Consider the following 13,970-nt stretch of genomic DNA (forward strand, 5'->3'; position numbering starts at 1 on the left):
TCTGTGTATACTCACATCACTCTGGATGATGTTGGCTTTCTTGGCCAGGTCCAACAGCACGCTATCAGGGGGGAGGAAGAAGTTGGTGCTGACGCTCCTGTACCCAGCCATGCTGGAGATGGCCTGGGATTTCTTAGCCAAGGTGACTGACATCATATCCAGTGGTGCATGGTACTTGGTCTTCATCTTTTCATAGTCCTTCTTATACTCACGCTGTGGACAAATCATCGAGAGATTGCTCAAGAGTGCGCTCCTCTTAGGTCCATTAAATTAATATTAAAGGAAATGTTAAATATAAAAAAGTCTGCAGCGAGCTTAGCACTTACCTCACTCTGGATTTTGGCCACATGAACAGAGTGCAAGATTTTAGGATCGTCATTAATGCTGAGAGCTCCAACCATCTGTCCCTTGTTCTTCTCATACTCCTTCTTATATTTAACCTGCAGAGACCAGCAGAAAGTCATCGGACACAAGGTTAACAAAGAGCAGACGGCTGATGAAGAGTATAAAAGATTAAATCAGTGAAAAAATACAGTAATCATTAAGGCAGAAACTGCAGAGGACTTACATCACTGGCAATGTTGGTGTGAGCACGAGCAGCAAGGATCGAGATAGCATCGCCCTTGACCTCAAACTTTTTGGCTTTGTCCTTCTCCCATTCGTACTTATAACAGTTCTGCAAGGGGACATTCACAGTGAGGCACAAAATGCAAACCAAATAAAGGCAGACAGAAATGTGGTTGTTGTTATGGGCCGTTACTTACATCACTGAGGTTAAAAGCGTTAACTCTGGACTGGATGAAGAAGGGATAGTCTGGCGGCAGGCTATTCTTGACCTTAATTTTCTCATAATCGGCCTTGTAGTTCAACTGCAAAAAGAGCAAAGTGATATATTTCATGAAAAAGAACAATACATATATATTCTTTGTGTTACAGCAGTGTTCCTTTTAAAGCTGCTGTTAGGTTTTTACAGCTGGTTATGAATTGAAACTAAAATTCATATTGATGCCTGTACAGTATGTGACCCACAAAAGCAAAACCAGATCATGAGGAATAAGCTCTCTTTTAGAATTTTTTTTACACCTTTATTTCGAGATAGGAGATGACCTTGTGGAAAGTGTCAGAGATCAGGGTGAGAGAGAGTTCAGAATGAGACATGGGAAAGGAGCTACAGGCCGAATTGAACCCAGACCGCCCACTTGGAGGACAACAGCCTCTGTGCATGGGGCCTGAACTATCCACTAGGCCACCGGCGACCAATGCCTCAGGGCTACTGTCAGACACTGACGGTGGCCTGCAGAAAACAGCCTTTATTGACATTTTCCATGGCAAAGGTTTGAAGTGAGTAATCTATATTTGACTGTTAAAGACAGCACGGTGAGATTTTTCTCTCACAAAACCCTGCCTGCAAAATGTCAAGTACAGGATCAGCAAACAAATAAGAGGCACTGTAAGTTATTTTGAGACCAGACATAAGTTTAGGGAAGGTGTTATCTGACTTCTTATCACCAGAGGGCAGCAGTGCATCAGCTGTGCTCCATGTGAAATATCTTAACTGTCCCTTTCCCTGGCTCCCCAGCCCCTCTCCGATCACAGGGTTTATTCTGGGCCAACTGAATGCTTGTTGCTATTTATACTACAGAGAGATCGCTCTCCAGTTTCCATGGTGCCCACAGAAAGACAGCTGGGCTTCGTGGATGATTGGGCACATTTTAACGTGATCTGCACATCCAGGAGAATTTGATCTCCACTGGAGAAGGTAATTGTAGCAATTTCAGTCAACAATGGATAATGTTAAGAAACAGATATGTTCACATCTACATCTTAAGAATCACTTAAATTCATGTGAACATACAGTAAGAAATCATGAAAACGATAGTCGTACTGATAAACAATATAAACACAAGAGACGAGCCAATCGGAGTAAAAGAGATATATTGAACAAATTTTGATTCAGTGTGTTGTGAATCAGTACCAGGAGAGGTGTTCCACCCCGTCATACTTACATCACTTAGCTGCTTGGCGTTGAGGGCGGCTTGAACCTGAACCGGTGAATCAACCACTTGTGTAAATTTCACTGTGTCGGGATGTTGGCGGTAAACTTTCTGCAAACCGTAAGAAAGATAGAAACATTTTATGCTCAACAGTCATCAAACACGAGGAATGTAAAACCTTTGGTGTGTAGAAGCACTGAACAAATTAAATCAAACTCACATCTTTACACTGCTCAAGCTTCTTCGTGGCTTCATACTCGGGCGTCATTGTTTGAGGATAGAAGCATCTTGTTTTAATGTCTTCGTACTCAGACTTATACAGTTGCTGCAAGATATGAAATGAAGGTTGTGAGTAAAGAAAAAATTAATTCAAATACTGATTTTAAAATTGACAAAAAAAAAAGTAAGAAGAGTCACAAAAAGATTCACCTCATTCTTCATTTCCTCCATTTTCTGGCAATGAAGCATGTATAGATCTTCATAGCTGCCAATGTAGTGGCCCTTCACCTCATTTTCATACTTGTCTTTGTAATGTGCCTAAAAAATGAAATATAAAGATTTTTATTTCAGAATAATAATTTAGTTTGTGTTAAAAAAAAGAAACGATTTTAACCCTGTAGATTTTTCTTACATCGGAGAATTTCTTAAGAACTGAGTCCATCTGAAATTTGGGCGTGTCACAGTAGTTGATGCTGAAGCCCCGGGATTTCTCATAGCTGGCCTTGTATACTTTCTGCAAACAACATATAGAAAGGAATGTTAACAGGAAACAAAATACATGAAAAACACTTTCAGAAACAGCTGAACTAAACATTTGTTCAAATGGATTCGCTCAGGACTGTAAACTGCTCACCAGTAAAAGGAGTAAAACTATCTAACTGTGAAAGAAAGCTGCAAGTGACTTCACTACGGTTTAAAAGTCACATATTATGACAAGTACACTTCACCATGTTGTTCTAACACTAATGTGTGTCCCAAGTCTGTCGAGAAACCCCCCAATTATGAGAAAAGTCCGCCCTTTGTGACATCACAAAGGGCAGTAGCCCCTCCCCCAGGTGGGTGGCACTCCCACAGCTAGGTGTTTGTTCTTCCCTTTGAGTCTGCCTTCTCACCATAAACAAGAATAGGGCATGGTGCAAGAAACCTAGTGGCCACCCGAGCCCTTCCAGAGAGGGGGCGTGGTCAGACACAGCTCATTTACATTTAAAGCTACAGACACAGAAATAGCCTGTTCTGAGCAGGGCTGAAATAAAGGGGTTTATAGACATGATCAGAGTGGATTTGGTACAAGAAATCTCCCAGAACAGTTTTGGGGAGCTCTGAAACATATTTAATCTGGTTAAAAAGGAGTAGAATATGTGACCTTTCACCGTAAATTAAGGGCTTTTTTTTTTTTAAAACCAGTTCAATTAAAAAAAAAGAAAATCCACTTAGAACGAGCTGCATGTAAGATGCTCTAAATAACATTTAAAACCACCTAAATCACTTCGGCAGCTTTTTTTTGTTAACGGCCTAACAGGAGTAATAGTCAAACTCCTGCAAGCAGCATCTCTGACAACACAGAAAACACACATGGAAAACTCTAACGCTATTATAATTCTGTACTGCCTCAAAAACTGTATCACATATGATCCTTAAAAAAATCCCCTCCATCATCCATCATTTTTCATCAAACCAGCTGTGACTTAAAAAAAAAAATCCTTTTTTGGCCTTGGTTTTCTCGACACCTACGTCACTGAGGATGTTGCCGGCGTATCTGAGCTGCCTGAGGAGAGGATTCTCTGTGGCGGGGAGCGTGTTGTAGTCAGCCTGCGCTTTTGTCTTCTCGTATTCCTTCTTGTATTGGACCTGACAATGAGACACGGAGAAACGTGTGAGTAAGAAAAACATGAATCGTGTTCATGCACTGATTTCGTGTGGTAAGTCATAAAAATGGACAAAACACTAGTACAGTCATTCATCGTGAAAGAACACGTCTTTATAGTTTTCCTGAAATGACGCATGTTTGAATTACGTGTGAAGAAGTGGGCGTCTCTGAGGTATACAGCAGCAGGAAGGCCTCTTCACATTGTCTGATATGTTGTCACTGGGTTCAAGAGAAACTACAGTGCTGTGAAGCGAATGAAGATCTCTCAGTCACGCAGTGCATGTGTGTGTGGGCACAATACATCGAGTCCCTGCGTCAGAGTGGTCTCGCTGTATTAACTCACACTCTGCTCTGAGACACGGGTCAACTCTCTGTCGTGTCTTCCACATGAGACAGCACCTATAAAAATAATCCAACACTTTTTTGCGTGTGCGTGTGTTGTGTTCGTGTTTACTCACCTCACTAATAGCAATGCGAGCCTTCTTGTTTGTGTCGTAAACGGGCGTGTCAGTTTGCATGTAATAAATTTGGTCTTTTTCGTCCTCAAATGCTTGCGTGTATCTCTTCTACAATGACAGAGAAAGGATTGACAGTTAGTTGTATAAACATGAACAAATGAATACCACTCTGATTATGCCGTGTTTTAAGTGTTTTCAAAGCTCTCACAGTGCTGAGGTTTTCCATCGCCACCCTGGCAGTGGCCACATCGAAATAAGGCGTCTCGCACCACTGGCCCTTCACATTTTTATTGTAATCTTCCTTGTACTTCAGCTGCGGAAAATAAAACAGATTCAGTATTAGAGAATTAGTATTTTGAGATTCAGGATACTTTGTTAGAAGTGAAGAAAATGACTGGAGGAACTTCAAGCATTTCATTTTTAATTCTTTGACTTTAAGTTATGTTTTTTGCTCCTTCATCTTCATGCTTGAACTTCAGCCTCTTTTTTTGCACGCCGATAAACCCTGGTTTTGTTTTATCTGTCGACGCACATTGTCACTCTATTTTAAATGTGATTTCTAAATAAGGTTATTATTGTCAATATTATTATATTCTTAAACACATTAGGAATGACTGGAACTTCCGTCATTTCAAACTATTGTTAGCCTCTCCCTTCCCAGCTTAGTATGGCCATTAATATCAGAGAGCAGCTGGCCCGTTATTCCCCGCAGTGGCTCGGGATTCAAAAAGCCTCTGAGGGCACTGTTTCCATTTGTGCACTGTGCAAAATGTAAGCGTCTTAAATTAACCCTACTACTTAAAAAAAGCTTTGACAGATCAAATGTAACAATGCAGAGGCGACCTCCAGACCTTTTTGACTGGGGTGGCCAACCTGGGGCTTCATTTCATAAATGTTCCCCGTTAATGATCTGTACTTTTGAGTAACCCTAATTCCCAACTAAATCTCTTATTTTAAATAAAAATGTAAAAAGTCACAATTTTATATTATTTTGAATTTTTTCATGCACACTTTCTTACTTTGCAAAAAGACTTTTATTGGCAATGTTTTTTCTACTCAAAGATTGCAAGTAATTGATTTTCAAGTTAGGCAGTGTGCAAGTATACGAACGCAAATCTTTCCTCTCCGAAGAAGCTGTCTTACACAACATTTCTTTACAACATAAGAAGCCTGTTGCGACACTACTAGAATATTTGATTTTAAACTTAAGTCCCACCACCAATTTCTACTTCTATCCTTTATTTATGTGTTCATTGGTTTTACACTTGTGAAATATGCTTGAGAACAACTTCAGACCCTTTCTGCTTACGTCACTGCGCTGATTGGCCACTCTCCTCGCCAGCTCCGACTCAGGAGGATCAGCCAAGGAGGTGAACTTAGCTGTGCGCTCAGAGTGACCCTTCTTGTACTGAACCTGCAGGAGGAAAATCAAAGTGAGAGCTTGACCTCGTCGAGATGGTTCATTCTTTAACATCAATAGCTGACCTTAGAGTAGCCACCCTCATTCAGATCATATCTACGTTGATTGGTGACTTTTGCTACATCAGCAGAAAACGCAAAAGGCAATTGTGCTCCAAAGAAAGGATGAGCACATATGGGCATTATAATTGCAATCACAGTTTGTATGTTACAACTGACTCAGCATTTATGAATGGACTGAAAGAAAAGAATATATTTATGGGCCTTTTTTTTTTTTTTTTAAAGGAAAGTGGTGCAAAATTTGCTGTTTTAACTGCCTACTTTGTGAGTGAAAGTTGCCTTTTTTAGTCTTCTGCCTACTCATAGTGCTTTTACCCTGCACGTCACACTTAAACATTCACACACTGATGGTAGAGGCTGCTGTGTAAAGTGACCAACAGAAATGACCAATCCCATTCACACACATTTAAATCAACTTGGGGTTTGGTGTCTTGCCCAAGGACAAATAAGACATGTTGCTGCAGAAGCTGGGGATCAAATCTACGACTTTCCAGATGAGAGACGACCGACTCTAACAATTGAGTTACAGCTGCCTCAAACATATAAAAGGTGACGTTTTCTGTGATAGAAAATAAATGGACAAGTGAGGGCAAAATCCTTTTGTTCTACATTCTTAGATATATACTGCATGTTTAAAGGAAAAAGCACCAAAAAAACCCATTGGAAATATAATCGGCCGATATGGATACAAATCCTACATTACATTTCACCATAGATCACCAACAGAATAATAGTAAGTGCTGCTGACATCATAAATACATCCTACATAAATACACAGCACGTTTTCATATTGAGCAGCACACAAAGAAACTCAAATGTTCTTTTTCACACACATGTTCACAATCTTAATGTCGGTGATGCATTTTCATAGATGTAAGAAGAAAACTGGAAGCTCAACTTACATCACTGAGGACTTCCTGAGCCTTGGCCACCCTGCGCAGCTCAGGGCTGTCGCTGTATGGGTAGAACATGGTCTTCTCCACATCCCAGTCCTCAGTGTAACGTTTCTGAGCGAGAGGGGGGGTGAGGGTCATTTAGTAAACTGTACACTTGGATGTTTTTTTTTTAATGTCAGAGAAATGTTTGTTTAGTACATAAAAAGCGGCCCTTCATGCTGCTTACTTTGCTGTAGTTAGCAGCATTCTTCACAGCCAGGACCAGCTCAGGAGCATCGGGAGGCAGCAGGTACCTGTCCTTAGTCTCATCCCACTTCTGCCTGTACAGAACCTGTGAGGGGTGAGCACAGAATCGGTGTTATATATATTAAACAGAAGTGTTTAAAAGATGTTTTAAATGTAGATCGCTCACCTTGCTGATCAGATCAGACACATGCTTGACGTGGACGACCTCCCTGGCCTCACCGTCATACAGGCTTTGGTTCCGGGCCTTATTTCCCTCCATGCGGTATTTAACCTGATGAAGACACATGGAATATATTATTTTTCATAACTAGAGCAAAAGCTAATCATTGATTCATCCTGGTTGTCATGTTGTTTATAGCTTAACCGAGCCAAAAGAAAAATCAGAATCACTGCTCTACGTTCACGTTGTCACTTTTGGTCCACAAAATATTTTCTTTAATGTAATGAGACATTCAGGGGTACTTAAACAGTGAGCCATCTTAAGAAACACTCCGGGCCCAGGCGTTCAAAAGTATGGAGGCATGGAGTAATGGAGGGGCTCATAAGGTAAAAAAGCATTACATAATTGGACAAGTTCAGGTAATTCAATTCTTGTTATTATCCGGATAAGTAGGATAGGATCACTTTGATCCACAAAAAAATGATTCAGGATGGATTACAAGAAGACTTTAAAACAGCTCAGAACCATCTTTACTAGGTAGCTGATACATTTTTTAAACATATTTGCACTCAAGTTCTTTCTTGTTTTTTGGTATCAAAGTTAAGGTAGACATTGTATGTGAAATATTTCACCAAATAGCTTCAGTATCAGTCATTAAATGTCTATTTTAAAGTAACTGTGGGGATCTTTTGTGAAGATTTTGGTTGCACCCCAGTGGACAAAGTGTGAAGTTCCCTTTAAAGGTCTGGAAATCCTGGTTTGGTGATTTGGTGATGCACAGCAGTACCTCACTTAGCTGCTCCTGGGCCTTCCTGATGCGAATCATTTCAGGGCTATCGGTGATGATTGCAGGAGGCTGACCTCGGGACATGTCGTAAGCATGCCTGTACTTGTTCTGCCAAAGAGAGAGATAATTGTGTTGAGCACAGTCGTCATGAAATACATTGTAATATATTTATATAAAAGGCTTGAAAAACATCTTCCTCCACAACCAAGAAACAATAAACAGAGATACACAGTGAGTAACATGGGGCTTACATGACTGTACTGGTCCAGCATCTTCTGGCTGTGAGCCAGGTATGGAGTCATGAACTTGGAAGTATCCACCTTGACCCTCTTCCTGACTTTCCTGGTAGGCAAACCAGCCTGGAGGAGGACAGGGTGAAAAACAGTAAAGCATCTGACTAACATAATGGCCTAGGTTTCCCAACTACAGAAAACATATAGGCCCAGGAAGTCGAACAACCACTGACCGTGCAATCACCAAAGTCAAGGAGAAGGATGCAAAATCATTTTCACAGAGCAAATCTTGGAGAGGTATTTTTGCAGCTGTATCAGAAGTTTACAGCTCTTGACATTGAGATAGGGTTGTCTCAATACCAGAATTATAATCTTTGATACCAAACTGTTAAAATCCCCTGGTGTTGATTGTGTTGTTTTTATTCAACTGTAGGGTGACCTTGAGTTTCATGAAAGGTGCCCATAAATAAAATGTATAATTATCACCAAAATAGAAGTCCTTGGTACCTTATAATTGATCATTTCCTGTTTTGAATAAACAAAGATTGCTACTCATGCACACTCTCTTAATTGCACAAACACAGTGAGCAACGTATTTGTGCAGTTTAGACTCCGCTCTTTCTCTCCCTTCAGCTTTAGATTTCTACCTGAAGCTCTGTGGTTATTTTAAAGCTTTGAACCTTTCTGATACTAGAGTTTATAAAAAAAAAAAAAGAGGAGAAAGAATTCAATGGCACATGCTGGGACTCAAAGGGTTCTAAGTGAAACCCTAAGATATTCTACACACACCTGGCCGTTAGGATAATGACAGGATATACAGTATGTATGTAAAATAGATGAAGGCCGGAACAAGAACAGCTACACATGTAAAGGAAAGCGCTTAATATACATCAACAGCTTCAAAGTTTCCGTACGATTCTTCCCCACATGCAATGCCAGGCTCAGCACATATAAAAACACCTACGAGTGACAGTATAGCGTCTGTTGAGAAGAGAAGCAACACAAGCAAATAACTGCACCAAAAAAGAAGAAGGCATTTCTTCTGGACAGGTACGTTTAAATGTGCTTTTTAAGAACAAAGTTAATTGTTAAAAGCTGCAAAAGACTTTGACGTGCATGCTGATGTTTCTGCAGTAACTTAAAAGGCTTTATTGACAAACCGGACGTAAAACAAAGAGAGACACTGCCTTTAATGAAATAAGCAGACAGCAGGAAACTCCAGACAGGCAGGCACATAGGGAGGGGGATGCAACATGGTCAAGACAAGGGAGGCATATCCTGCTCGATTGGTGCTGTCGTCCCTTGGGAGTGAGGTGCTTTACCTGAGAGGACTGACTGGTTTGTTCACCGACAGTTGTCGTGGTCGTTGTTATCTCCTCATAATACTACAAATATAGGAAACACTCTGGGGTTTTCAAAACTGCCAGAACAGTTGAATGGAGAAACAGCACAGTACTTTTTTTTTTTTTTTTTTCCTCACAGGATTGAGGTTGATTTTTCCACAGCTCTGGTGCTGATCTATCAGTCCCACTTCTACTAAAACAATCCGGGATGCAGCTGCTGCACAACATTTGATCTGTTCTGCTCTCAAACAAACAATACGCTGCAAAATAGTGCTGTCATCAGGTATCTCTGTGCCTAACCCGTCACCAACGGACTTCTCCTGTACTCAGATTGTGTCACTGAAAAGAGGGTAAACTTTGTGAGGTAAATGTCTCGGTGCTGTCTGTATTCAGAGGAAACAGTGGCATTAATATCCTCTGTGTTATGTGAGCCAGACTGCTTCTAACTCTGTGACCAAGTCTATAAAGACCAGACGCTCTCATGACTATAATCCTATTCTTATTCTGCCATTAAATAGACTGTTATCCCTGTTGTCTGCTGCTACAGCACACAGCAAGTATACAAGCTGTTTAGACAGTTTTGTACTTTCAATGTCTGTTCAAACACAGCACAAATGAGAGCAACAATTACAGATCTTCTCACTAATCTCGAGCAATATCTCGCCATGCAGATAGTTTGGGTTATATTTGATGACATTTGGAGATCACTGAAGTTTGAGCCTCCTATCCTCCACAGTGAAGTGGGTTTAATTGCATTTTTTATAATGTGTTGCATCCATAAAACATGTTTACTGTTTTTTTTTTTGTTTTTTTTTTAATGTTTGTAGGGTTTCTTTTTTGCTCTGAGCCAAACAGATGTAGTTCCTTTTTTCCCTCATTGTACTGAAGTGGTGGCAGAACTCATTCAAGCTAGGTTTTTAAATCTGGGTTTGTAATCAAAACATTTCTGCATCATTAATTCGGTGAAATAAAAGTGAAAACTGTCATTTTAGAAAAGCTTGAGAATCAAGCTGAACACCTCTCCTCTCCACCTACAGGATCGGGTTCCAGCTATGAGTTTTCCTTCTCTCTCTGTAGAAACTGTCAAAGTGACAGGCGGCGTAAGGTTGGAAAGAAAAACGACTCAGTATTCCTTCAAATCTTCCTGAAATTTCAGAGCAACCAGAGCTGTGAGAAAGAACATCTCAATCATGAGGATCAACATGTACAAGAGGCTTCATTATTTCAATCTATCAGACAGGAGAGAACCATCAGTGTGGATGGAAACTACTGCCATCTGCACGTCCCTACGAAGCAGTGTATAAACTGATCGACGGTCACACACTTTTTCCACGCATCCTCCTCTCCTAAGCAAATTTCTAGCAGTGTGACGTGAAGCCGCTCCAGGCTATCAGTGTGATTTACAGCTCCTCTCATTCTCCCCTCCACCACCCCTCACTCCCTCTCATACTTTCTCTCCCTTTGCTTCCCCCTGCTCTCCATCGCTCTGCCAAAGGAGCCGTAGATGTCCACTTCTAAATTTGTCTGAACGCCAGACAGAGAACTCTACACTCCTGCTCTGAATGACCTGAGGGGGTCAGCCATTTAAAAAAAAAAAGGTGAATATTAAAAAAACACATTTGAATGATTTAAGACTTTTCAAAAACCTGCACTAAGCTTGAAATGAGAAACTTTAACTGTTTGTACGTTTTCCACTACGACCTGAACTTCACTATGTTTCTCCCCATTCTGTGGATTAAATAAGAAGCCGTCTTTCTTTTCACTTTTCTCCACAGTGCAGATGAAAGTGTTCGTGAAATCAGAGTGTATAGGGTTTGTGAGTATCCGCCTGTTCCGCCTCCCAAATCATTTACATCTTTACTTCAAAGATGTAAATCGAAACAGATGATAAATTATATGGGAGATGAATGATGTGATCCTTCAAACTCCCCTATAAAATATCCTGCATATTAAGTAAGGACAAATACAAGGCAAACTTTAATCCTATTTCACCAGGAAATATGAGATTAAGGTGTTAGCCTTCTGCTTTCACTCTTCCATTGGACACTGACGCGGAGACCTTTAGCGACACAGTAATTCATGTACAACATATACAGACATAAAAACATCCTGCAATCACAAAATACACTGACAGAAATCACTGGGGAAAAGTTGGATGAACAGAGAGTTCAAAGAGTGACGCTAAATATGTTGTAAAAATATGTTACAGAGTCATTTTAAAAACAAAAGACAAAATTCTTCACTTTAACTTTCAGAAACAGAGACACCCTCAACCTGCATGTAATCCAGCCTGTAAGTGCGTCTGCTGCACAGGAAGGATGCCATCATAAGTTGGGTGGCATTACAGCATCGGAAAAATACACTGGATATGTTAAATATGGCAGATTGCCTGCTTTAAAAATACAAAAAAATACAAGTTTTTAATTTCTCTGCAGGAATAGCCGACTTTAAGTCGCTGTGTAATGATTCCAATGAATGTAAGGATTAAATTCTGATGTAATGATTCTATTTTAAAAAGGTTGTGTAGCTGGCACAGCCTCTGGTTAAGGCCACTGTACCTTCATAGAACAACACAATATTCACGTTCCTAATCGTCTTCAGCTTGAAATAGTTTTGATGGTTGTAGGAAACACAGGACTTAAAAGCCATCAGAAGGTGTCCCAGTGAAACAGGATCCACCAGCAGGCATGGATGACTTGTTCCCTGAACTGCTGACTGCAGAGGGTCATTAACGTCACTATTCATAGGGGCCTTCATTGGTGCAAATACCCTCAATGTACAGGAGTCAATGAAATCCTGTACTACCTATAGTTTACGTTTGTGTTGTTTTAATTCATATTAAGTCTTGAAATGTAAAAAAATAAATAATAATTAAAAAAAAATCCCTTTAAAAGTAAAGATGAACTTTCTTTCACTTTAAAATCAATATACAAAAAGAGATGAACATATCCACTTACCTCGTCAACAATCTCCTCCTCTTCCTCAAATTCCTCATATTCCTCAACAGTGCCCGCCATTTTGACACAGTTTTAGAGGCTCTACACAAAACAGAGATGACAACTTTAGGGCGTTCGTCACTTAACACCTGGGTGTAAAACATTTCAAAGCTTACATCATATAAACACCCGTCGTAACTCAGCGGTTCTATCTGTAGCACCAACTCGTCATGTTAACCAGCCTTTATCAAAAGAAGCTTAAACTGGAAACATAGAAAAGCTGCACTAGCAGTTTTAGGATGCTGCCAGTTATTCCCCATTGAGCACAATCGCCCTGTTCAAAAAGGGGAATTAAAAACAGAGAAACAGAACACTAACATGTAGATGTTTACCAGCCTAAGACTGCCGCAGTGTTTCCTTACAGGAAGGAACCGTCACTTTCCATCCACTGGATCTCAAACTGATAGTCCAACTTTGTGATTTTCCCCAATCCTGCACAAACTAATAACAAAAATGTGACAAGACTCACAAGCTATTCAACAAGTGTAAATCAATAATGGCACAAGGAGAATTACAGATTCAGGGATGTGAGACCCTGAGTGCATCCTCACAGGCCTTTGCTGCCCCTCCTCCCTCACTCGCCACAACACAGTTCAAAGACCTGAGCCTCCCAGCTGAAGGTTGGCGACAGCTGCCCAACAGTGCTTCAGCTATTTGACATGTAAGCTAATGCCACAGCCTGATTGGTGGACTCTGTTTAGCAAACGGAGATGCAATGCCTTCTGAGGCTGCAGGTTAAATATAGGATGGCATACGAACTCCCTTTTTTTAGCACTTGATAGCCCTCTCTTTGAATTAAAACGTACTCTTTTTTCTCTCTAAAGCATGAGAAATAGGCGTGCGAGATAAGATGGAAGAACCAAATAGGTGGAAAGGTGCTGAGATTGCAGAAGGAAGGCGAAAGGGTCAGACTTCTGCTGATGATTCGAATACATCCAAAAGGCAGGCCAGGCTCTGAGCTTGATTGATTTTTGCAGTTCTGGACGGTTATTTAAACTCCATCAAGGTGCAGCAGAGCTTTCACTCTCCTTATTCCTCATTCAGCTGTCCTCCTGGATCCGTATGGCAGCAGTTTAAGAAATGATGGAAGTCCAAGCAGATGGAAAGCCATGCAGGGTGAAGAAAATAATGATATTGGTGCTTCATTATCCTTTTTTTTTTTTTTTTTTGCTTACCAGAAATATTAAAGTTAATTGGTCTCCCAAGCCGCCAAAGTCTTCCCAGCTTCCCTCCAGAGAAACGCTGGGCGACAGCACACAGCTGAGGTTTGTACCCAGGTTATCATGTGGCCGGCACAGCCAATCACAGGCCGGTCCTCTCGAGTTTCAAAATCTAAATATACCTAAGTGATCCTCACAGAAAAGAGCACCTGTTGAGGCTAACACATCAGCGCTACAGTTATGAGGAAGGCAGTGGGGCACTGGTGGAGTTGGGGGTCTGGAGAAGACAAGAGTGAACCCCAACTACCTCACTGTGTGTTTGTGTGTGGAGGGGTGTGTGGTTGTTGTGGT

The 13,970-nt window shown here is 40.8% G+C and overlaps 1 protein-coding gene across 21 annotated transcripts in view; it reads right to left on the reverse strand.

The window, feature by feature from the left end:
• Positions 1–13,731, reverse strand: part of neb (nebulin) — a 64,424-nt gene extending 50,693 nt beyond the window's left edge. For 8 of the 21 annotated variants that reach the window (XM_079356792.1, XM_079356790.1, XM_079356807.1 and 5 more), the window contains exons 1-20: positions 13,635–13,719; positions 12,421–12,501; positions 9,443–9,505; positions 8,139–8,246; positions 7,888–7,995; positions 7,107–7,211; positions 6,921–7,025; positions 6,701–6,805; positions 5,629–5,733; positions 4,528–4,632; positions 4,320–4,427; positions 3,726–3,842; positions 2,626–2,727; positions 2,424–2,531; positions 2,215–2,319; positions 2,007–2,105; positions 765–869; positions 569–676; positions 327–440; positions 16–213 (exon numbers count right to left, since the gene is read on the reverse strand). In XM_079356792.1, the coding sequence (XP_079212918.1) occupies positions 16–213; positions 327–440; positions 569–676; positions 765–869; positions 2,007–2,105; positions 2,215–2,319; positions 2,424–2,531; positions 2,626–2,727; positions 3,726–3,842; positions 4,320–4,427; positions 4,528–4,632; positions 5,629–5,733; positions 6,701–6,805; positions 6,921–7,025; positions 7,107–7,211; positions 7,888–7,995; positions 8,139–8,246; positions 9,443–9,505; positions 12,421–12,480 (2,028 nt within the window). In that variant the 5' untranslated portion in view covers positions 12,481–12,501; positions 13,635–13,719. Of the gene's footprint in view, positions 1–15; positions 214–326; positions 441–568; positions 677–764; positions 870–2,006; positions 2,106–2,214; positions 2,320–2,423; positions 2,532–2,625; positions 2,728–3,725; positions 3,843–4,319; positions 4,428–4,527; positions 4,633–5,628; positions 5,734–6,700; positions 6,806–6,920; positions 7,026–7,106; positions 7,212–7,887; positions 7,996–8,138; positions 8,247–9,442; positions 9,506–12,420; positions 12,502–12,777; positions 12,901–13,634 lie in introns of those variants that run through there. The other 13 variants (XM_079356805.1, XM_079356808.1, XM_079356806.1 and 10 more) reach the window with 8 other exon arrangements.
• Positions 13,732–13,970: the final 239 nt, after the last annotated feature.

The sequence above is a fragment of the Symphodus melops genome, assembly GCF_947650265.1.
Source record: "Symphodus melops genome assembly, chromosome: 12".
NCBI lineage: Eukaryota > Metazoa > Chordata > Actinopteri > Labriformes > Labridae > Symphodus > Symphodus melops.